Source organism: Mus musculus, chromosome 8 (assembly GCF_000001635.26).
Source record: "Mus musculus strain C57BL/6J chromosome 8, GRCm38.p6 C57BL/6J".
NCBI classification, from domain to species: Eukaryota; Metazoa; Chordata; class Mammalia; order Rodentia; family Muridae; genus Mus; species Mus musculus.
In genome coordinates, this window is record NC_000074.6 from 95186200 (window position 1) to 95211656 (window position 25457).

A 25457-nucleotide genomic window follows, 5' to 3' on the forward strand; every position below is an offset into this window, starting at 1 on the left:
TCTACATGGCCGCCCTCATCAGCCTGGAGACCTTTAATGACCTCATCAGAGTCTGATTTCCACACTGAGACTTTCAGGGCTGACCCGTTAGTCAAAGCAGAGTTGAAAGATTGCTTTGCTTTGTTTTCTAAAGATTTATTGTTAAATAGGTGTGGTGACGCACACTTTTAAATCTCAGGATCTGGGAGGCAGAGGCGAGCAGATCTCTGTGAGTTCAAGGCCAGCCCTGGTCTGCTCAGTCAGTGCTTTTAACCTCTGAGCCATCTCTCCAGCAACATCCCCTCTCTCTTTTAATAGGAGATGTTCTTCATGTGATTCCAGAGATGCCCTGGAGGGAATCACAGTCAGAGGCTACAAATGAAGTGCTGCACACAGCTTTGGCAATGTCTTTCCCCTGAAAATGGAGTTTCTGGTGCGGTTCAAGGCTAGGAAGGAGAAACGGCCTTAAGCTGTAGTTAATTGGCTGGCAAAGGCTTCAACCAAGTGCTTGGGTGAAGGGCTTCTCCGTTTTCTCAAATCCATCAAACGCGCCCTTGCCTTCCCAGTCTGGCTTAATGTACGCTAAGGAAGTACCTTTTCTACTGAGGCAGGATTTTAAAAACAAGGAAAATTATGGGGGCATGAGGAACAGAGAGAGAGGAACTCCTCAGAGCAGAGTCTGGCTGAAGCCCCTCTCGCCAGCTGAGAAGAAAGAGTTCCACCTCCAGGACTACATTCACCAGGAGGTCTCTTTCTTTGTATAGATGCTTTCTGTTAAATTAGCAGTGAGCCGGGCATGGGCCTGAAAGTACCTGGCCTCCCTCGTTTCTTTTTCCCAGCTGTTCACAGTAAAGATGCTTCCCTGAGGTGATACAGACTCGTCACCTGCGGTCCTATCAGGTGCCCCTCAGGAACCCACTGTAATCTCATTTCCGTTCCTTGCAACCCTTTGAAGACAAAGGACTTGTCTTTAAAATACATCCAAACACCATATCTTGGCCATCTGTTAAGACAATGAAACGGGACTCTCCACACCCTTGCTGTCTTACTGTTAACTCCTGGGGGAGGAAAAAAAAATCTGTGTTTCAAATGCCTTTTAGAAAAGAAACTTTAACTCTGCTTCATATGATTATTCTGAAATTCCTTTCTGTGTTGAAGCCAAGGACCCGGTTTTTCTGCAGTCAAGGTCCCCAGACTGTGAGATGCATTGTGAAGTTGTGCCTCTGCCATTGTGGTCTCTACTTCTTCATCCCCTGGCTTTTGAGCATCTCTCTGAGCCAGCACTGGTCTACACTTCTTAAACTTCTCCCCCTCCTTCCTCAGCCTCCCTGTTACGGGGGGTGGGGTGGGGGGGTGGGTGGTCCTTAGATCCGTTAAGTGTGCCACTTCTTAAAGGAAATTGGGAAGTAAATTGATAAAGGAAGTTGGATTTATTTATAGTTTGGCCAAACCTGGAAGAGAAAGATGCCTAGTTTCCGATTTCCTGTTCGGTGCCACATTTTATAGAAACGCTAAAAAGAAAAGTCTAAAATCTGCATGTGTTAATTTACTTTGTCAGAACTGTGGACTCTCTTCCTGGAAGGCCAGTTCTCCTCTGGCTGGCAGGAGGCCGCCGCCCTTCCCTTCTTGCAGTGGAATTCCTGGTTTTTCATTCTTTGGGATGATAAAGGGAAGGAGGGAGTGAACATCAGAATATCATTCAGAGTCTCTCTTTTCCTGTTAAGGCTGTTTTCTATCAAATACTATAAAACTGTATTTAGGACAAGGGATTAAATCTTTTTTATCATCTCCCACCTAGTAAGACTTTTATGCAAACATTTCCATGCCCCTTCTCAGGAAAACTTCTGTTTACACGGAGCCCACTGCCCTAGGAATACGATGGTCTGGAGCAGTGACCCTATTCCGACTCCTCCTCATTTCCTGTGTGCTTTTTTCTTTTTTTTTTTTTTTTTTCAGACTAGCCAATTGACTCAGACTGTGAAGTCAGACCCTGGGCAATGGGAAAGAAACACAATCAAAACCTAAGCTAGAATTAAAATTAAGTACACGTCCTGTCTCAGTATACCCTCTTGTTCAGACACTCACTTGGAGTGACAGTCTCTTTCTTTGTGACCCTGAACTTATTTCTGATGCCCTGATGACAGCAATGTACTTCCACAGCTGATTTAGTTTGGGTTTTGTTTGTTTGTGTTCAGGGGCTGGGGATACCGGTAAGCACAGGCTCACCTTGATGAACCAGCCTGCCTCCATCTTAGTCGTAAAAGCCATGTTATAGTTAAGATAAACTAGGTTTGTTCCTGTTTATGATTAAATCTCTGTTTCTCCAGGATGAGGCTGTATCCCACCCCGACCTTAACTACAAATGGTTCTGTAGCGCCTGTTCCAGGAGTGGCAACTAAGTCTTTGTTTCAAAAGTTATTATGACCACTGTTGTTATGACCACCTGGTTATTAACTCCTTGCATCCTTGTTTCAGGTTGTTATGATCAACTTTTCTACTTCTGTAACCCCACCAGTTTGCCCAACAAATCCCCCGTTTAGAAACCCCTACTTGTTGGGTGTGGTGGCGCACACCTTTAATCTCAGCACTTGGGAGGCAGAGGCAGGCGGGTTTCTGAGTTCGGGGCCAGCCTGGTCTACAGAGTGAGTTCTAGGACAGCCAGGGCTACACAGATAAACCCTGTCTGGAAAAACCAAAAAAGAAAGAAAGAAACCCCTACTCATGGACTATAGCAAAGTCCTTACCTTCCCCATGTCAAGAGATCTCTTGAACCCCACTTGTAGGGAGAGACAGCCTGTATACATAAACAAAAAAAGCTTGCTTTAATTAATTACTTGCTTTAATTATTTGCCCATGATTTGGGTTGGTGGTCTTTCTCCTCAAATCTGTGGGATTAACAACCTGCAGGCCCGAGAACACATCTACTTTTAGACCAAGTCTGGAAGATAGTTTGGACTATTTTTACTGTTTAGTGAAAAGGGGAGGCCAAAGTTTCACATGCAAGTCCTTGGTTTTTCTGTCTAAGGCCTGGGCATTCCCATACATCCAGGGAGTCTGTTAAAGCTCCCAGCCTATTTTGCCCGGATGAGAATGCACTGTTTGTAAGTGCCTTCATTTATACAAGAGTTTCTTTAGAATGAAACTGGGAACGGGGCCTGGTTTATTGAGGGAAGGACCACACATGGAGCTGACAGTCAGGACCAGCCTTCAAGATGTCTTCTGGGGGCTGGGGTGCAGAACACTTGTTTGTCATGTGCAAGTGAGACAAACCCACCTCTGCCTGGAGCAGGTGTTAGATGCTGGAAAACTGAGATCATGATGAGTGTTAATAAGCTCCTTAAGTTCCTACTGGAAGCATGGAAAAGTTTGGGCGCTGGGGCAGTCTGATGCCGTAATTGACAACTGAATTCTTCAGAATCCAACCATTGCCCTAGTGGCTCTCAACCTTCCCAAAACTGTGACTCTTTAATACAGTTAGTTCTTCATGTTGTGGTGAGTCCTAACCATAAAGTTATTTCCATTACTACTTCATAACTGTGATTTTGCTACTGTTGTGAATTGTAATGTAAATATCTGATATGCAGGATATCTGAGATTCGATCCCTGTGAAAGGGTCATTTGATTCCCAAAGGAGTCCCCACCCACAGGTTGAGAACCGCTGCTCTACTCTTGTCAGCATCAGGAGTTCTGAGAGAAAACTACTCAGGCCCAGCTGACCGCCCCTCTCCTGGAGGTGCAGTTGCAACCTGGACTGTCTGAAAGACTAACGTGCAGACATTTTGCTATTGTGGCCTTAGTAAACTCTAGACGTTCCCATAACCATCTTTGCCTAGCCCAGAGGGGTGACACTTCCACTAGTGGCCTAGCAAAGTGTCGGCTGTGACCTGTGCTCGAGACAACCCAGTGATTGGTGCAATCGCAGACTTTCATCTGCAAGTGAAGTGTATTGTTGTTAGTACAGTCACCCCTTCTAAGGCATATAAGCAGGCGGTTCGGGCTCTCTTGGTGAGTTGGCTGGGAGACAGATACCATCCTGTGCTGTCTCCTCTGGTGTTGCAACATCAGGCTGGCTCCACAGAAGTCTTTCAGTCAGTCTTGTTGTACCTAGTTTTAGTACCGTGGGATGAGGAGTAACCAAGAACGCAGCAGCAGACGAAGCAGCCAAGGCTACGGGTTAGCAGTCACTCAATACACGAGCAGCAAGGTAGCCCGCTCCCCGGGAGCTGAAGAGGCTGAGCAGGTCAAGAGTGGCCAGGGCAGGGGCAACAGATGGGTGGAAAGAGAAGAGAGAGAGCTGAGGCAGAAGTGACGAACCTAAAAGCCGAGAAGAGAAACTGCAAGCCTTGCTTGCTATTGGAATTCTGAAGAAGTCTGGCCTTGGTGGCGCACGCCTTTAATCCCAGCATTCAGAGGCAGAAGCAGGGGGATCTCTGAGTTCAAGAACAGCCTGGTCTACACAGTGAGTTTCAGGACAGCAAGGGCAGAGAAAAAGGACAGAGAAACGCTGTCATTGAAAAACCAAAATTAATTAATTAATTAATAATAAATAAAAGTAAAAGGACTCTGAAGAATCATCAGGCCTTTAGGGCCAAAAATTTGAGATAGTCCAGGCTTAGGACCTATAGCATGGCTGCAAGCAAGGTCTGAGAAATCTTCCTAGGCTCCATAGAGTGCCAGACATAGCTGGGTGTGATGGTACATACTTGCAATCCCAGTACTCAGAAGGTCGAGAGTTCAAGGCCAGCCTGAGCTACTGATGGTCACCCTGTGTCAAAAACAAAACTATAGATAGATAGATAGATAGATAGATAGATAGATAGATAGATAATGAAACTTCGGTGATGATTTCATTTTCCCTTACCCTCTTAAACGTTAATTTCAGAATCTAAGACGTTTGTTCCCTTTGGCATCATGAAGAATGTACTTTTTCTGTCTTAATGGCAGCTGAGAGATCAGAGGACCCAGGGATTAACAGCAACATGAGCAAAGCACATCAGAGCTTACGCCTGCAGCTCCATCCGCCTGACTTCAGGGCTCGCAAGTGTCACCAGGCAGACCATTTCAATAGTCAGTTTGATGAAATGAAAAACAAACAAACAAATAAACAAACAAACAAAACCCTGCCATCACTGAGGCACTGCTCTGGATTTGTCTGTGGAAACATTTCCGAGGAAGTTTAACTGAGGAGGGAGGACCCACCCTGATGCAGGAGCACCATCCAGTAGGCTGAAATCCTCACGTGCATTAAAAGGGGGGAGTGGGGAGAGGAGAAGGTGAGCTGAGCCCCCGCTCTGCACCTGCTCAGGCAGGAGCACACAGCTTCCTGATGCTTTCCCTGATGTAACAGACTGTATCCTCAAGCTGTGAGCCAAAACCCTTCCTCTTTTCACTTGCCATTTTGTTCCGGGTATTTTGTTACTGCAATGAAATAAGGAAGCCGGCACATCTATTTGCCAGCTCTAGGAACCTGCCTTAACAGTTTGAGGCAAATGGTTACCTGGGTCCAAAGGGTTAGCTGTAATTAAGCAATGCAGCTGGGCGTGGTGGCACTCACCTCTGCCCCCAGGACCTGACAGCCAGATGGGGGTTGTTGTGAGTTCGGGGTCACCTAGTCTATACAGCTAGTTTCTCGCCAGTGAAGGCTACAGAATAAGAAGGCCCTGGGTTAAAATGACTTTAAACAAAAGGTGTGACTGGGTGCAGGAGTGGTGGCTCAGAGGCTAAGAGCACTGGCTGCTCTTCTAGAGGACCTGGGCTTGCTTCCCAACGCAGTTTACAACTGTATGTAACTGCAGTTTCAGCGTATCCAATGCCCCCTTCTGGGCTCTGAGGGGAAGGTCTACAACATGTGTGCAGGCAAAACAGCCATATGCATATAAAGGATTTTTTTTTTAAAGGCAAAACAACCAAACCTAGACTTCAGATTCCATTTAACTCACCGATGTATTTGTATCAATCCGTTTATTTTTATTGGCTGACTGATTGATTGATTGATTGATAGGGTCTCACTATATAGGCCATGCTGGCCTCCAACTCACAGAGATCCACTACATTTGCCTCCTGAGCACTGGGCTGTTATGCCTGGTCTTTTATTTCTCTTGTTTGTTCCTGTACAACCTAGGTTAATTCAGGTAAGTCACCTTTTAGGTGATGAAAATGGAACTCTGTGTGTGTGTGTGTGTGTGTGTGTGTGTGTGTGTGTGTGTGTGTGTATACGACCAATTTAATTATCTTATAAAGCCCTTTTACAGGGGTCTCAACCTTCCTAATGCTGTGACCCTTTAATACAGTTCCTCATGTTGCGCTGACCCCCCCCAACCATAAAATTATTTTGTTGCTACTTCATAACTGTAATCTTGCTACTGTTATGAACCTTAATGTAAATATCTGATGTGCAGGATGCCTGATGTGCCTGTGAGAGTGTCCTCTGACCCTTCTCCCCACCCCCACTCCCACTCCACAAAGGGGTCATGACCCATAGGTTGAGATCCGGCTCTCTCTATGTCTGTGGTTTGTCACCCTCTGGGGAATCACAAATTCCTAACAGTAGCAAGATTCCAGTTATGAAGTATCAACAAGACAGTTTTATGGTTGGGGGTCAGTACAACATAAGGAACTGTGTATTAAAGGGTTTCAGGATAAGGAAGGTTGAGAACTACTGCTCTATGTAGCTCTGGGAGGCCTGGAACTTGACATGTAGACCAGGCTAGCCTCAAACACACAGAGACCCTCCTGTCTCCTGAGTGCTGGGATTACAGGCATGTACTACCACATCTAGCTACTGAATTTCTCTTAAAATATGCATGCCTTTAATCCCAGCACTTGGGAGGCAGAGGCAGGTGTAGCTCTTTGAATTCAACCTGGTCTACAGAGTGAATTCCAGGACAGCCAGTTACATAGAGAATCTCTGTTGAGAGAGACAGAGACAGAGAGAAAGAAACAGAGAGGGGGGGGGCTGAAGGGTTTTGTAGCCCCTGGGGCGGGGTGAGCAACAGTGTCAACTGGCCAGAACCCCCAGGAACTCCTGGGGACTGGCCCACCAACCAGAGTACACATGGGAGACTCATGGCTCCAGCCGCATATGTAGCAGAGGATGGCCTTGTTGGACATTAGTGGGAAAAGCGACCCTTGGTCCTGTGGGGATTCAATGCCCCAGTGTAGGGGAATGCCAGGGCAGGGAGGCTGGAGTGGGTGGGTGGGGGAACACCCTCATAGAGGCAGGGAGAAGGGAATGGGTTAGGGGGTTTTCCAGAGGGGAGACCTGGAAAGGAGATAACATTTGAAATGTAAATAAAGAAAATATCCAATAAAAGGAAAAGAGAGAAAGAGAAGAAGAAAAAGGAAGGGGGAGGGGGAAGAAAAGAAATTAACTAGCTGGATGCCTGTAATCCTAGCACTCAGGAAGCTGAGGCAGGAGAGTGAGAATTCAAGACCAACTTAGACTACAAAATAAAATTTGATCTAAAAAAGTAACAAATAAATGCATTTCAGAGCTGGGCAGTGGTGGCTCATGCTTTTAATCCTAGCACTTGGGAGGCAAAGGCAGATGGATCTCTGAGTTTGAGGCCAGCCTGGTCTACAGAGTTATTTCCAGAACAGTCAGGGCTACACAGAGACACCCTGTCTTGAAAAACAAAAACAAACCAACAAACAACAAAACGTACCTTGGACTAGAATGTAGCTCAGTGATATGTAACTGTCTAGCATGCTCATAGCTTGGGTTTGATCAGCACCAAGAAAATAATTAATTAATAAAAACAGGAAAAACTCAAATGTCCGAGGCAGGAGGATTATCATGAGTTTGAGGTCAGCCTGGGCTACATGGTAAAACTGTATCAAAAAAGCACAAAGCAATAGCTAGCAGGGCAGGCGTGCTGGCACATTTCTGTAATCCCTGTGTCTTGGAGGCGAAGGCAGGAGGGTCATCAGTTCCAGGTAAGCCTGGGCTACCCAGTGACACTCTGTAGGGAGGAAAGTCCTAAGTGAGTTGACCTGGGCATGCCTCGTGGGAGTGGCAAAGACTTCTCCCCTGGTGAGGCTCCGTGGCATGGCACAGCCTTTCCTCTGGTCTATGTGCAGATATTGATCCTGAGAGCAGAATATACCTACTATACCTTTCTCCCCACCCCCACCCCAGTGTGTGTAGCTACAGAGGTTGCCCCTATGGGAGATCAGCTATGCCTGCCTCCGAGCACAACTGTTTATGATAACCCTGCCCCCTTGTTTATCTGCGTGTGATAACCCCGTCTCCTCCATCAGCTGTCTACAACACCATCCAAGGAGCCCAGACCACAGGTCTCAGCCTTTCTCTGTCATTTCTCCATCCCCTCCCTCTCCCTAGTCAGGGTTCTGGGACCCAACTGTGCAAGGATGCAGCAAGATTCTGGAAACAAAACAAAACAAAAACCAAAAGCCCACAAAACTCATACATAATAAATAAGTAAGTTAAAATAGTACATTTAAAATATTGAAATAGGGCCTGTGAGATGGCTTAGCCGGTTAGCTTGTCTCACAAAGTGACCTCCTGAGCCCCATCCCTGGAACCTTTGTATAGGAGGAAAGGGGGAACCAACTCCTGGAGTTGTTCTCTGACCGCCACAGTCACTGTGGCACAGCACACACACACACACACACACACACACACACACACACACACATTATTAATGACAATAATTAATTTAAAAATAGTCTAAAAGACAATGTGAAGGAGCAAAGGGAGAAACAAAATGAGGAGACAAACAGAAAATAATCAAAAGGTGAACTAGATTCCAAAAAACAGTTACATGGAATGAAAATTGTCTCCAGGATAGCCAGGGCCACACAGCCCTGTCTTGAAAAACCAAACCAAAACCCTTCAAAAAAAAAAAAAAAAAAAAAGGAAAATTAGTTGAGTACACCAACTAAAATGCAACACATGACTAAATTGCTTGGTCTGGTTTGGGTGCTGAGAGAGAGTCTCAGCTTCCAAGGTACTGAGGCTATGCATAGGACCTTGTTATGCCCAGTTTTAAGTTGGGCTTTTGTTTGTTTGTTTTCCCCTTTGAGACAGAGTTTCATGCTGTAGCCCAGGCTAGCCTCATCCCCATGCCAAGCTTCACCTACCCAACTATCAGGATCATAGGTTATGCTACTATATCCAGCTCCTGGTTTCTTTAGTTGGTTTGTTGGGGTGTTTTGTTTTGTTTTGTTTTGTTTTGTTTTTGTTTTATTGGAGACAGTTTCACTCTGTAGCCCAGGCATGCCAATATTCCTGCCTAAGCCTCCTTCCAAGTATTGGGATCAGAGTCATGAACCATTTTTCCCAGATTTTAAATTCTGATTTTTAAGGGGAGTCCTCCAAGAAGTGCTTGACATATAATGATAAAGAAATCTTTTATTAAGGATGGAAAACTTCATACCATGCCGATATAAGGCCAGGGTGCCTATATTAATATCAGATGAAGTAAATACCAAAGCAAGAGAAAATGACCAGGAATAAAGGAAAATATGACATTACATAATGAGAAAAGGGTCAGTTTGTCACCAGAAGAAAACCTCACCCCATGAGATGCCTTCAGAATCAACTCAGAGGCCAGGCAGCCTGTCAGAGAGAAAGCAGCTCCTTCATAGAGAATGAACGGACCCTCTGGTGTCACCCAGGGAAACATGAAGAACCTCCCTAGGCTTTATCACTCTCAGCCAGATTAAAGGCCACTAATTTTGGAGGTCACGTCGTAGCTAGGTAACACACTGCTAGTCCCCGCTGCCTTCCTGGCTGCAGTGTGTGTTGTGGCTGTGGTTGCCAGCGGTACTTTTGAGGAACCTGAACACACTGGCGTTTTGCTTGGGCCTGCAGCCGACAGACAGGTAATTAGGAGGATGAAAGGCGAGCCTTACACGGTGTCTGCCTCATCTCCTGCCTCAACCTTCGGGTTAATCTGACTGACTTCTCCGTGTAAGCATGTTAAACATCTGAGAAATGTTTTGCCCAAAACTATAAAACAGGGTTAGCTTGACCTATTTTGCCTGGTCTGTCTCTCGCCCAGCCTTCAAGGCTAATGACACCCATAGCTACCATGACTGGAAACACCAGACCAAGAAGGCAGTGCAAAGAGGAGGCTCCTGAGCACCTAGAAGAGCCCCACCTTTTCACAGAAGTGCCATGAATACTCATTCTTCACCATGTCCTGGCCTTTTGGTCCTCTGCATCCCTATCTCATAGGGTAAGGAAGGTGATTTCCTTCATCTATTTATTGTTTTATTTTGTGCTTTTGAGACAGAGCCCCGCTATGTAGATCACGCCGATATAGATCTCACATACTTTAGGCTAGCCTTGAACTCGTGACTCTAGAGTTTTAGGCTCTTGACTGGTGAGCTTGTGGGCATTTGCTACTATGTCCAGCTGGAGAAGCTGATATGGGAGCAAAGATCTCTCGTCTCCATCCTTTGCTCCCTGGCCAAGCCTTCAGCCACCAATACGATACATCTTTATCCACAACATCCGTTTCCCAAGCACTGGTCTTTCCATAGAACAAACACCTGGATGTGGATCTCATAACTACTTGACCAAGAAGAAAGATCCACCCTAAACATATGCCTAACAACATAGGTTTGAATATAGGCAGCAAGATCTGTAGAAGCTATAGGAGAGATGAGGAAACAGACAGTTATAGTTGGGAGACTTCAGTACACCTCTCTCAGTGATTGACGCTATAACTAGGCAAAAAATAAACAGATATAGGATTGAGTCATCCCAGCAACTGAATGGCTCTCATTGACTTTTATGGAATCTTTCATCAAATAAAAGCAGAACACACAGTCTTCCCAAGTGCACGAAGAGCACTGTTAGACCATATCGTAGCCCATAAAACAAATCCCAACGCACTTACTTAGAAGGAGCTCATCTTTTGGTTGTAAGCCAAGCCTTTAATGGCTAAGCCATCTCTCCTGCCTACTTAAAAAGGCTTAGAATGATATAAAATTGTTTTCCAAAAGGGAATTAAAAAGGGAAAGGGGAATAACAGCATACTTCTTTAATTTAGTTTGGCTTTGTATTTGTGTTTTGTTTTGCTTGAGGGCAGGGTCTTCCTTTAGAGTCCTGGCTGGCCCAGAACTAACTATGTAGACTGGCTTTTCAAATTGATGGCAATCCTCCTGCCTCTGCCTCCTGAATGCTGGGATTTGACAGACATGTGGCCCCACACTGGCAACAGTGTATTTCTAAAGTGGGAGACTTAGTCTGAATAGAAAAACATTCAAACCAAACAAAAATGAAAATATAGCCTATAAAATTTTGTGGGACATCAGTAAGTGGTGCTTAGGGGAAATTTATAGCATGAAATGCTTATTTTAAAAGAAATAAGAGGCACCATTCAAAAGTTCATCTAGATCAGGCATGGTGGCACATGCCTGTATTCCCAGCACTCAAGAGGGAGAAATAGGAGAATAGGAAGTTTTAAGGCAAGCCGGGCAGTGGTGGTGCACGCCTTTAATCCCAGCACTTGGGAGGCAGAGGCAGGCAGATTTCTGAGTTTGAGGCCAGCCTGGTCTACAAAGTGAGTTCCAGGACAGCCAGGGCTACACAGAGAAACCCTGTCTTGGAAAAACAAACAAACAAACAAACAAAAAAGGAAGTTTTAAGGCTAGTTTGGGCTACTTAGCAAAATCTTGTCGCAGCACTCGAACATGAACACACACATACAGAGAGAGAGAGAAAGAGAGCACTAATCTTCCTCCTTAACTAAGAAAAAAGCAAAAGCAAAGAAATAATAAAAAAGGAAAAAAGAATCAGTAACATTGAAAATGGAAAAACAGGGAAAAAAAAGAAAAAGAAAACAACCAATGAAACTGAAGCTCAAGTCCAGGGTGACGTAAGAGCTCTGTGTCAGCTTCTGGGAAGGCTGAAGCAAGACAGTCACTTAAGCATGTAAATTCTAGACTGAAACTGGGGAGGTGACCAGCTGGGATGATATTTGTAATCCCAGCATTTAGGAGGCAGAGACAAAAGGATCATCACAGATTTGAAGCCACCCTGCATAGTGAGCTTCAGGAGAGCCAGGAATGCCTAGAGAAACAATGTTTCCAATAGACATTTAAAAAGTTGTTCTATGCCAATTTAAGCAGCAAGTGAGGCTTTTGTGGGAAACATACATAGGTAAAGGCCCACTCACACTCACACACACACACACACACACACACACACACACACACACACACAGAGCGGGGCTGTTTGTTCTGATGCCAGGGCACCTGCTTAGAACCACAGGACTCAGGAGGCAGAAAGTGTGCTACAAGTTTAAGACTAGCCAGTGAGCCAGGGTGTTACACAAAGAAAAGAAAAGAGAAGAGAAGAGAAGAGAAGAGAAGAGAAGAGAAGGGAAGGGAAGGGAAGGAAAGGAAAGGAAAGGAAAGGAAAGGAAAGGAAAGGAATGGAAAGGAAAGGAAAGGAAAGGAAAGGAAAGGAAAGGAAAGAAAAGAAAAATGAAAGCAAAAGACCAGCATGTGCTACACAGTAGACTCTATCTGGAAAACCCAAAGAACCAAAGATCAGAAAAAAAAAAAAAAAAAAAAAAGAACCCAGTAGATTCTTTGACAAGACAAGATCAGTAAAGAAATGCACATAGCAGTCTGACAATTCAGAAGAAAAGGAATCAATCTATTAACCCCTCAAACCACTACAACTCCAAGAGGGGACGGAAAGACTCAGTAATCTTATACCTATTAAAAGGAATTGAACGTCTAGTTCAAACACACCCCCACCGAAAAAGATTCCAATCCTTATCAGATACTTAAAGAACATATTAAAATGTGTTTTTCATACTGTCAGAAAAATAGAGGAGGCTGGACATGATGGTGCACGACTTTAATCCTAGCCCTCAGGAGGCAGAAGCAGGCAAGATCCTTGTGAATTCCAGGTCAGTCCTGTCTACATAGTGAGATAAGATCCGGTCTATGAGGAGATAGCCTGTCTCAAAGAAGAAACTAACTAACTAACTAACTAACTAACTAATTAACTAAAACACCTGTAAAGTGGGATTTCCGCAGATGAGGCGTCCCTTCCTTTGAAACTCAGAAGCATCTGAAGCCAATTTTAACTTCAGTTTTAATTAATTATTTAATAACTATTTTGAGACAGTGACATAGATCTCACTATGTAGTTCCGGCTGGCTTGGAACTCATTCTATAGACACAAACCTTTCCACAAAGGTCACCGGAAGGCTGTTTCTCCCAGACCCCAGTTAAACACTGTGCGCTGAAGCATCTTCTCTTCTTTTGAGAGTTTGTTTTCTTCTGCTTGTACTTTCAAATTCAAGCCGTGCTGTGTACCCTCACTCCCTCTTCCAAAGACATAGGTGAGGATATTGAAATGGCATGGATGTCTTTTAATTCAGAATGGGGGGCGGGGGATTCACCACAGAGAAATTTCTAGCACACTGAAGCCCTGCCTACTATATTTGATTCAAGCCCCAGCCCACCCTACACATAAAAAGCTCACAAAGCAAAAAAAAAAAAAAAAAAGTCACTTAATGAAATGCTAATTATAGTTCTTTCCATTCAGCTCTCAGAAACAGACCCCACAATTATGCCCTCCACATTGACCTTAGAAATTTCCCTCATACTCCGAAGTCATGCCAGGAGTCACAAGGGGCAAACAACCGTAGGTAACTAAAATAACTAATAATAAGGTTGGCTTCTTTTTTTTTTTTTTTTTTTTTTTTTGAAAAACACGGCAGCCAAGTGTAGTGTTACAAACTCGGACTTGGAAGGTGGGGATAGGAGGATCAGAAGTTCAAGGTCACCCTTGGTGATAAAGCAAGTCTGGGTTACCTATGGCCCTGTCAGATGGAGTAAGGAAGGGACTGGGAAGAGAGTGCAGAGGTTAAAAACAATCGCTGCTCTTCTAGAGGACTGGAGTTTGCTTCCCACACCCACACTGAAATGCTCACCGCTGCCTGTAACCCCAGCTCCAGGGAACCCAATAACTCCAGCCTCCAGTGGTGGCCCCTGTACTCACATGCACACGCCTCCGCCCACGACTGCTGCCGGCACACACTCAGTTCTGACGAAAGTCTCCTAGTCCTTTCTTGGAAACCATGGAAAGGCGGAGTGAAGTGTAGAAAGACCAAACTAACTTGAATGACACAAGCTTACGTACTCCCCTTTGTCACTGAACCCCAGCTCCTCTCTAACTATAGTGCAGTTTCTCAATCCACACAAATCAAATACAGTTGGCCAGAGCCAGGGTTCCCAAGGAAACTGCAGGCTGGAAGGGCAAAGGGTCCATGGATAGGAAACCTCTTTCCTAAAGGTGAAACAGTTCCATGGGAACCTGAAGTGTTGGTTGGCAGTGTCTGCAGACACGAAGAAAAGGTAAATGAGGTTCTGAAAGCCCATCTGGCAGGAGGGGTGGGTGGGTCTCCTCAGGCCTGCCTGTGCCTAGCAGCTCCATATACAGCAGTTTCTTCCACCGTCAGATCTCAGTTAAAGAGGCATCCCTTGCTGGATAGTGGTGGCGCACACCTTTAATCCCAGCATTCAGGAGGCAGAGGCAGGTGGATCTCTGCACTTGAGGCCAGCCTGGTCTATAGAGTGAGCTTCAGGACAGCCAGGGCTACACAGAGAGAAAACCTGTCTTAAAAAAAAAAAAAAAGAGAGAAAGAGCCCCACCCCACCCCCCCAAACCCCCAAGGCCTTTCTCTCCATGCCTATTTACTAAGTGTTTATTGGACTAGACACTTATGAATGAATTCAGAAGTGGCTCTCTAGTCCCAGGGAAGAACCTGCCCTAAGGTCCTAGCATGTCTCTTGAGTTCTTTTTTAAAAAGATTTATTTATTTATTATATGTAAGTACACTGTAGCTGTCTTCAGACACACCAGAAGAGGGCATCAGATCTCATTACGGATGGTTGTGAGCCACCACGTGGCTGCTGGGATTTGAACTCATGACCTCTGGAGGAGCTTTTAACAGCTGAGCCATCTCTCCAGCCTCAGTCACCTGAGTTCTTATCTTGTTACTCTCTGGAGGCTCCATGGGAGCCCAGATCAACATTCCAGGCACAGTGCAAGCCCTGAAAAATGCAAGCCAAAGGAGAGAGGAAAATGCTGACCCATGCCTACACATGAGGCAGGAGGATGGAAGTGTGGCAGCCAGATTGGGCTATGTGGTGAGTTCAAGGCCAGCCTGGGCTCCCTCACAAAAAGAACAAGGCAAAACAACAATATGAACAAGCAGGATCGAATGCCGACTCTCTCGGGAAACACCAAACCGGTTCAGAAGCCTGTATAACGCCAGCAAACCCATCGGGAGCTTCAAACACCCAAAGGGACAGCATTTGCCCCAGCTTCCCTGGCACACTGCACTTTGATTCAGTTTGCAGAAGTTTTAGTTGGAGATGCAAAGTGACCCGAGTACTGATGGGCTCATCAGTGCTTGACCTGGCCCAAAGGAAGCAGGGCATTCTGCATTGGGAAATATTTCTAGATAGCCAGGGCCACCCCCAAACGGCCCTCTTTCTCCATTCCCATGACATTCTGCCCATCCAGTGCAAGGCTAGCCTAGCTGTCTACCACGAAGGCCACTTCAGGCCGATCTCCAGTGACTGAGCCAAGGAGAGAGGAATTATGTCGTCAGCCTCATCAGTGGGGGCCGCCAGAGGAAGAGGGTTCCCAGAGCAGCAGAACTGGGGTAATTAAGCACACTATAGCTGCGTGTGTTGATGAATGTCTTTAATCCCAGTTGCAGGGAGGTGGGGGTCGATCTCTGTGAGTGAGAGGCAGCCTGGTGTACATGATGAGTCTAGGTAGGCTAGCCAAGGAGGAGGAGGAGGAAGAAGAGGAGGAGGAGGAGGAGGAGGAGGAAATATTAGTGTATATTCTGGAAGAAGAAGACCATGAAGATGGGAAGGGGAGGTTATCAGTTTGGGGAGTCACGGTGCTAGCAATGGAACCCTGACCTTGTGTGTGCTGGGCGGTCAGGTCTATCATTTCCCTAGATTCCCAGGCCTGGGGAGGTCTTTATATTACTCTGATCAATGCTGTGGGCAGAGTAGGGCTGGGGACTATTCTAGAGTGGGTCCCTTTAGTTGAGAGATTATTACCTAAAAGCACTGCATGTCCATCCATTTGGAATGTCATTATGCTAAAAGGCCTTCCCAGGGGCCTGTGAAATGGCTCAGCAAATAAGAACACCTGTCGCCAGGCAGAAGGCCAGCGTTTGGTCCTCCCAGGGCTCGTGGGAAGGAGAGAACTGTTTCCTACCAACTGGCCATACGTCCATGTGTGATCCTGCGTGTGCAGAAGCACGCATATACTCAAGTAAGTACATGTTAATTTGAAGAAGCAATCCCTGAAATCTCAGCCCTCAAAGACAAACATTTAATTAAAATCTTTTTTTTTTCTTCATGACCTGATAAGTAACTTGAGCCCCAGAAGCATAGCGAGCGAGCCTCTAGTCCCTGCCAGAGAAACCCGTCTTACCTGAAACCTCTCTCTGCCTCCCCACCTCCTTCCCACTGCCCCACGGCCCGGTCCTCACCTTATTCTGCCGTGTGACTCCAGTCTCCACTTCTGGCCTGTCTTTGTCTCTGGAGCTCCAGGAGCCTGCCAGGGTCCTCTTTCCAAACAGCTGCTCGGCCCAGAACATTGCCTGAGCGAGCTGCCTTCCCGACTGCCCTACAGCCTTCAGGCTAAAGTCCAAATTCCTAAGCAGAGCACCTCCCTGGAGGCTCGGCAGCCGTCCCCTCCTTCCTGCCCGGTGTCCTTTAGTTATCACTCACAACCAACCAAGACTTCAGAAAGCACCGTCCAACCAACAAGGACTGGAACACACTGTTTTGAGCCTGCAAAAACCCCCGTGTCTTTCAGTGTCTAGTGCTGTCTCACCACAATCTTCCCAACTTGACATTCCAGGGGCTAAAGCGGGAGGATTTGAAGTTCAAGGCCGGCTTGGGCCAAATAACAAGTTAAGACCTTGTGGCAATAAACAGAAACAAAACCAAACCCCTTCCTTTTTAAAATCCTGTCGCAAAGAGTGGGGGACCATGGTTCAGAGCAGAGTATAGGCCTGGTATAAGTGAGGCCCTGGGCTCTGTCCTCAGCACCATAAAAGCAAGTCCCAATCTTCACACAGCTGATTACAATCACTTCTATCAGAACAGCTCATTTATGCCGTACTTGTGTGGTCTTCATTGCTTTTCTTTCTTAGGGGAGGGTGACTTTCTATAACCCTCACCTCATACTCTCAATTTTCTCTGGCACCATGCAAAGCAAAAGTTATCTGATCATTGCTTCTACTAAGTTTTTCTGTATTTGTTATTTTGGTTTGACGAGACGGTCTCACACTGAAGCTCAAACTGGACCAAAACTGTGTAGCCTAGGCTGGCCACCAGCTCACCATAATCCTTTTGCCTCAGCCTCCTGAGTGCCGGCTGGAATTGAAGGTGTAAGTCACCATGATAGGCTATTTTAAAATTTTTGTTTTGCACTGGGAAGTGGTGGCTATAGGCAGATCTCTGTGAGTTTGAGGCCAGCCTGGTTTACAGAGCTAGTTCCAGGAGAGCCGGACTTATACAGAGAACCCTGTGGTGAAAAAAAAAAAAAGAAAAAGAAAAAGAAAGAAAGGAGAGAAAAGAGAAAGAAAATTGTTTTCCTGTCGTCGTCCCGTCCCCCCCCCACACACACACACACTTCTTTTTTAGACAGTTCTGCAAGGCCAGGAGAGGGGAAGCCTGAAGAAGCAACCACAGTGCTCCTTCATGGCAAACCCCACTCTTACTTCAGATCTCTGCTCCTTCCTGGATGGTGTGATGATGTTGGAACAGATTACTGGGAGAGATATATGAGGCTTTTAATTACTAATTTCCTCGTTTTTGAAACAAAATTTTTGTAACCTTGACTGGGTCCCGTTGTCTCCAGCCTAGGCTTCCACACGCCTAGGGTCTCTGGGAATGACAACCGTGATCTTGGCGCCACCTAGTGGCCGTTTTGAGGAAGTGGTCGCGGAGGAAGGGAGGGGGGGAACCCACCAGCTCAGTTGCCAGCCAGGGAGGGAACCAGAAATTAGGACAGGTCTACAACGGACAAGGCAATTCTTGTGTTTTCAATTAGCCTCTCTGTCTGTCTTCCTCCCTTCAGGGTCCCACTGTGTGGCTGAGGATGAATGACCCCAAACTTCTGATGCTCTCCCCTCCCCTTCCGGATTGCTGGGATCGCAGGTCTGCACCACCAGGCTTAGTCTCCCGCCTTTTTGTATCTTTTTGAGACAGGGTCTCACAAAGTTTCCCAGACAAGCTTTGAAGCTGCCATCCTCCTGCCTCCGCAAATAATGACGACTTACAGATCTACCGTTTTCTGTCTTACCTCACTGGGATCTCATGAAAGCCAAGTGCGTTTAGAGTGACAGGAACCACATCGCATGCTGTTGAAATGAGGTCACTTTACGCAGTTGTTTCACTGTCCAAACTAACTAATGCCACTTTGTACTGACAGGCATGGGTGCACAGAAATGACAGGGGAGAGGCACAGCCAGTGAATGTCGTCTCCAGACACCTCCTCGGCACAAATACAACCAACCCGAAATTGACTGACATGAGAAACCACACGAGGAAAGTGGTCAGCCTCACTATGGCACGAGTTTGGAGCCAGCTCTGAAGAAAGGGGCTGGGTCTCTGGGTACAGGTGTGTCAGAAACTGGTGCCAGAACACCCTGAGTTATGGGCCACGGACTTCTGAGGCAGGCCTGTACCTGATTTTTGTATTTTATCTTCCATTCAACATATGCCCCGACCTGTAAATTCAAGAGCCGGGCCTCTCCTGCGGCTCATACAGTTACATAAAGGATAACATGTTCTACTTAGATCAGCTCCATTTTATCTGATAAATCAAGAAAGAGTTTGAAAACACAATGTTTTGTTGGGTTCTGTGGTGCTGGATCAAACCTGGGGCCTCAAACACTCTAGGCAGGGGCTCCACCCCTCAGATACCCAGAGTGGATAAACAATTTATCTATTTATTTGTGACAAGGGCTCATGTAGCCTGGGTTGATCCTAATAAGACCTCAAATTCAATATGTAGCAAAGGCTTGCCCTAAATCTTTACCTCTTTACCATGAGACACTATGCCTGACTCTTAGTCTTTATTTTATAATTTCCCTCTCTTACATCCTTATTCCACACACACACACACACACACACACACACACACACACACACACACACACAGGCTTTTCTATATAGGGTTCCCTTGTATAACCCTGGCTGTTCTGGAACTCATATTCACCTGCCTCTGTTTCCTTCCTGTCTGTTTATTTGTGTGAGGAGGGATGTGTGTGTCATGGCGTGTGTGCAGAGGTGGGCATTCTCTTGTTCTCTTCCATGTGGGCTCTAAGGATCGAACACGGGTCCTCTCAGGAGCTATTGGACAAAGAGCACATTTACCTGCTGAGCCATCTCACTGGCTGTATCTACTGTATTCTTTGAGAGAAGATTTCACTACGTTCCCTAAGTAGTGTCTAACTAGAAATCCTCCTGTCTCAGCCTCCACAATGCTGAGATTATAGTCCAAGCCCCCATTGGAAAACAAGTCTTAAATGAGTAAATGTACGCTATACCAGGGCTTAAATAGCACTGTAACCCAGTACAAAATCATCAGCTTGGTAAGAAAATCCAAGCAGGAGCACACTCACAAAGAATCTCGGGGCTTGTAGTTTAAAATACATTAAATACACATGAAAAATTACCCTCTGTGTTCCTGCCATTGAAATGTAAATGTGGTCTCATTCTCCCAACTCTGCTGCCGGGGCCTGAAATTCCATTTGGAATTCCATCTCCCCATAGACATCAAACTCATTACCTCTCTTCTCGTTGATAAGAATGCCCTGCCTGAGGCTTTTTGCAAGAATTCTTTTTTTTTCTGTAACGAACGCTCAGTGGCTCAGGCTTGTCTTTTCCAGCCTGCTGGATGTAAGTGTCCCCTGATTAATGGACCTGCCAGCTCCGAGGGCTGATAGCACACCCGCAAAGGCTCAGCTGGAAAATGTCATTTCTTATCCCTGTTGTTCAAGGCCTTCCCTTCCACGAGTTCTGTGAGCCTCCAGGGACGCCCACTATTTCATGTGAGGGTTTTGTTAGTTGTAAGGGTCACCTTATTAGTGACAAATTGAAGTAGATCATTGAATTATTTAACTCAGAAATAATTTCTTTTGTCAGGCAATGTGATTTGCATGGCAAGCATAAGCTCACTCCCATTTCCCCTTTCAATTCTTACACTGCAATGTAACCATTTAAACTCACAGATTCACCACTCTAAGCAACCTCTTGTTTTAAATATCTGTTTTTATTTTATGACTGTTTGCTTACACATACTATGGGCGCCATGCGTACGTTTGTTGCCCTTATAGGCCAGAAGAGAGTATTGAATTCCCTAGAACCAAGATTTCAGGCAGTTATGAGCCACCATGTAAGTCCTGGGAACCCAGTCTGGGTCCTCTGCAAGAACACAGCAAGCACTCTTTGTTGTTTTTACGATTTATTTATTTATTTACTTACTTATTTTATGTATGTGTGTACACAGTCACTGTCTCAGACACACCCAAAGAGGACATTGGGTCCCATTACAGATGGTTGTGAGCCACCATGTGGTTGCTGGGAATTGAACTTAACCCCTCCCACATTATTACACTTCATTTAGTGTGTGTAGCTGTAACAACATGTAAGAATGGGGGTCACAGGATAACCTGAAGGGCTCTCCCCTCTTACTGGGTGTGTCCCAGGGACCAAACTCAGGTTCTCAGATCTGGTGGGACTGCCCACCAAACGATCTCGCCAGCCCCCAACATCATTATTTTTTTCTTTCTAGATTCCACCTAGAGGTAACTAAAGGCTTGTGTCTTAGGGTTTCTATTGCTGTCCTAAAACACCATGACCAAAATTAACTCGGGGAAGGAAGGGTTTATTTCATTTTACAGCTTGTAGTTAGTCATCCCGCAAATCCAGGGCAGGAACTCAAGACAGGAACCTGGAGGCAGGAGCTGATGCAGAGCCCGCGGAGGGGTGCTGCTTACTAGCTTGCTCCCCATGGTTTGCTCACCTACTCTTTTGGTTTTTGTTCTTGTTTTTCAAGATAGGATTCCTCTGTGAAATCCTGACTGTCCTAGAACTAGCTCTGTAGATCTGGCTGGCCTTGAACTCAGAGATCCACCTGCCTCTGCCTCCCCATTGCTGGGATTAAAGGTGTGAGGTGAGGAACCACCCAGTTTTTCAGCCTGCTTTCTTTCTTTTTTTTTTTTTTCTTTTTCGAGACAGGGTTTCTCTGTATAGCCCTGACTGTCCTGGAGCTCACTTTGTAGACCAGGCTGGCCTCGAACTCAGAAATCCGCCTGCCTCTGCCTCCCGAGTGCTGGGATTAAAGGCGTGCGCCACCACGCCCGGCTCAGCCTGCTTTCTTATAGTACCCAAGACCAACAGTCTAGGGATGGCACAACCCACAGTGATCTGGGCCGTCCCCCATCAATCATCTGGCAATAAAATTCCCCACAGGCTAAATCGGTGTGGGCATTTTCTCAAATGAGGTTCCTTCTTTGCAAATGACTCTAGCTTATATCAAGTTGACATAAAGTTAACAGGTACAGCTTTCAATAGTAGAGTTACTCGAGATGAAAAAAAAATAGTTCTTCAGGGCTGGTGAGATGGCTCAGTGGGCACAGGCTAATGCTGCAAAGCCTGGCCGTCTAAGGTAGTTCCCAGGACCTCCATGGTGAAAGGGAAGACGTGAGCCCCAGCCTCCTTACAGAGGACCACACATATGCACATCCTATACCTATACAAAATAAATGAACGGGTGTAAGAAAAATATAGTGCTTTAGGGCTGGAGAGATGGTTCAGCGGTTAAGAGCACTGACTGTTCTCCTGAAGGTCCTGAGTTCAAATCCCAGCAACCACATGGTGGCTCACGACCATCTATAATGAGATCTGATGCCCTCTTCTGGTGTGTCTGAAGACAGCTACAGTGTATTTACATATAATTAATAAGTAAGTAAATAAATAAATAAAATATAGTGCTTTAAACAAGCCCTGGTGGGCTTACTCTGTGATGCAGCACATGGAGCACTTGCCTAGCACACAGGGACCATGGGACCGGTCACCAACACCTTGCAGACACTGAGTCAAAGGCATGGAATCTGTAGCAATAGATACAGAGCAAAAACCAAGGGCCTGTGCTTTGACACTTTGTTTTGCCTACACTTGTATGTAACTGCTGCTGATATTCAGTGGCAGAAACAGAGCTTTCTGACTCCAAATGAGTGGAATCAGGGGATGCTTCACACGGGTGCAGAGACGTCATTATTCTAGGGAAATGACGGGCAATTGAGTAGAATAATTTCAAGAGGATTGAAGACTAGTGATCCTAAAGTCATAAGGCAGTGTTTTATCCTGAAGTTGTGTTCCCTGGAGTGAATGAAGTATGGATGGAACTGTGCTGGGGTCCAAGCAGGAGCTGGCGAGCTGGCAAGCTGGTGAGTTAACATGCTTGCCATCTTATCCCCAAAGCCTTGGGGCAAGGAAAACTGTTCTCTAACCTCCATGCATGTGCCTGTACCAACAGATATCACTCACACACACACACTAATAATAATAATAATAATAAATAACTAAGGCAAACCCTAACTGGGCATAATGATGTTACCCCTGTGGGCCCAGCACTTGGAGTTTGAGGCAGGAGGATCCTTTGTTCAAGGTCAGTTTAGGCTACAGAGGGAGACCCTTTCTCAAAACAAAACCAACAAAATGGCTTCTTCCAGTTGCCTGAAGAATATGGCTTAGACTTTCTTTTCTTTCCTTCCTCTCTTCATTTCATTTTTTCATTCTTTTTTCTTTCTTTTTCTTTCCTTTTTTTTTTTTTTTGGACAGTTTTACTACGTAGCCCTGGCTGTCCTGGAACTCAGTAGTTCAGGCTGGCCTCAAACTCACAGAGATCTGTCTTCTTCTGCCTCCCAAGCACTGGGATTAAAAGCATGCACCACTATGGCCAGCAGACTTGCTTTTGTAAGTAACCCAGACCTGAAACAACATGATTCTGCCCACTTGACCTGACACCTCTGTCAAGTTGCTGCCTCTCAACACTGTTAAGAATGGCAACTACATAGCCGGGCATGGTGGTGCACACCTTTAATCCCAGCACTCGGTAGGCAGAGGCAGGCAGATTTCTGAGTTTGAGACCAGCCTGGTCTACAAAGTGAGTTCCAAGACAGCCAGGGCTACACAGAGAAACCCTGTCTCGAAAAAAAAACCAAAAAACCAAACAAAAACAAAACAAAACAAAAGAATGGTGACTACATTTCTGTGTGATCTTTGGAAGAAAGGATACAAACCACAGCAGGGCCTCACCAAATTGGAGCAACATCTAGACTTGCTAAAGGGACTGGAGGTGTAGTTCAGTATAGCTCAGCCCTTGCCTAGCTTGCTCCAGGTCCAAGGCCAAGAAATAAACCAATGATAAGGCGTCATCCACAAATAGGACAGTGGCGATGAGAGCAGAACCCAGGGAAGTCTAAGTGATAAGACACTCATATGAGTGCAGTGTACAAAAGCTCGGGAAAGAGAGAAGATCTGTGGCTTTCTAAAGCAGAAAACATAAAGACTCGAGTCAGCACTTAGCAGATACTACAACGCCTACCAGAGGCTAAAGCAATGGATACAATGATTGCCTCATTTTGTTACTTTGTCCTAAAACTTACCTCTGGTAATAAATACTCCTCTAGTCAATTGTCTTTACACTGACAAACACCCAAGGTAAAGTAACTACCGAGTAGAAGGATTGGGACTCCTCCCAGCTTTGGGTGCTGTTAATTACACCACAGCTGCTGCGTGTCACCTGCTGACAGATTTACTACAGCAGTAACGCTGTTTTCCCATCGGCCATGCCATGCCGATATTTTTAGCCCTGGCTTATTAGAATTGGGTGGGTGCCCTGTGATTCCCCCCGCCCCTTGCCTCTGAGCTGGGAATCCGTGACTCAATGTCCTTATTCTGCTTAGTTTATTGTCTGCAGAGGAATTAGTCATTTCTGGGCGACGACAACTGCAGCCTGCAGTGGACAGTTCAAATCTGAGTCACAGTTTTCAGCCGTAAGTGTAGTCATCGTGTGATGTTCATGAGCAAGCAGAAATAAACAATATGCCTCCTTTATTTCTGCCCCTCCCCCCACAACACCCCCGCTTCTATCCTTTCATGTAAATGCCACAGGCTGATGGTGACAATACAAAGTCCCCTCTCTGGGCTTCAGTGGCTCAGCCATCTCTTCTTAGCACTCTCCTTCCTGGCAGACACTGCTTACTGATGGATCTGCTGAACGCAGTCCAATCTATTATCCTCCAGTGAACTTTAACTGAGATACATCTCACTCTAAAGCTTAAGCACTTAAAATCTGAGGGACAAACAGCGGTGCAGTAAGCAGAAGCGAGATGGGAAAAACAGTCAAATTTCAAAAGCAAGGCACGGAAGTCAGAGAAACGATGAGACGGAACGAGGCGGTCTACTGACATGGGGAACCAGGCGGTCTACTGACACTGGGAAAGCGGGCTGAAGAGTGTCTGCCCATGGATATGAGGTCAGAAAGTGCAATTCTAGACTCTGGTGTCGTAGGGCAAAGGAACACATGAGGAACACGTGGAATCTCATCACAGAAGCTGGAATAGCAGTGCATGCCTTTAATTCCAGCACGTGGGAAGCAGAGGCAGGGTAGATCAAAGTAGGGTTCAAGGCCAGCCTGGTCTACAGAGAAACACGGCGGGACCCAATGTCCAAACAGCTGGAGAGATGGCTCATTGGTTAAGAGCCACTGGTTGCTTTTGTAGAGGAGCTGGGTTCAATTCCCTACAACCATGTGGCGGTTCACAACCATCGGTAGCATGGTGGCTCATGACTGTCTGTAACAAACTGTCAGTTACAAGAGATCAGATGTACTCTTCTGGCCTATGTGGGCGTGAGGCACACAGGTGGCACACATATGTACATGTAGGCAAAACATTTACACACATTAGAAAAATAAATATTAAAAAGCAAACAAACCGGCTTCTTTAGTTAGCCGTTAACCAACAAGAGCTCCTCACTCAGAACCGAACCCGCCAGTGATGATGCAGTTGTTATGGGTTCTGTTTTGGGCAGGTGACCATGGCTCTTTTTGACCCTTTGAGTCAGGGTCTTTACAAGTAGCCTGAGCAGGTCTTGAACTTAGGTCCTCTAGCCTCAGCCGTCCAGTCCTGGGGTGATAGCTGTGTACCGTCACATGTGGCTATTTCCTTTTTTTTTTTTTTTAAAGATTTATTTATTTATTATATGTAAGTACAATGTAGCTGTCTTCAGACACTCCGGAAGAGGGCATCAGATCTTGTTACAGATGATTGTGAGCCACCATGTGGTTGCTGGGATTTGAACTCAGGACCTTCGGAAGAGCAGTCGGTGCTCTTAACCACTGAGCCATCTCACCAGCCCCGTGGCTATTT

At 45.8% G+C, this 25457-nt stretch overlaps 1 protein-coding gene and 1 long non-coding RNA gene across 8 annotated transcripts in view; one reads left to right on the top strand and one right to left on the bottom strand.

Moving 5' to 3' along the window:
* Positions 1 to 16627, bottom strand: part of Kifc3 (kinesin family member C3) — a 102999-nt gene extending 86372 nt beyond the window's left edge. For 2 of the 6 annotated variants that reach the window (NM_001372312.1, NM_001372313.1), the window contains exon 1: positions 16494 to 16627. In NM_001372312.1, coding sequence (NP_001359241.1) covers positions 16494 to 16601 — 108 coding nt within the window. In that variant the 5' untranslated portion in view covers positions 16602 to 16627. The remainder of the gene's footprint in view (positions 1 to 16493) is intronic. The other 4 variants (XM_006530718.4, XM_006530720.4, XM_006530723.3 and 1 more) reach the window with 3 other exon arrangements.
* Gm31277 lies at positions 14971 to 18812 on the top strand. 2 transcript variants are annotated; one of them, XR_387940.3, is made up of 3 exons: positions 14971 to 16273; positions 18092 to 18341; positions 18446 to 18812. It is a non-coding gene; the product is annotated as a predicted gene, 31277 (long non-coding RNA). The 2 variants fall into 2 exon arrangements; XR_387939.3 differs by having other exon boundaries at positions 18092 to 18171.
* Positions 18813 to 25457: the final 6645 nt, after the last annotated feature.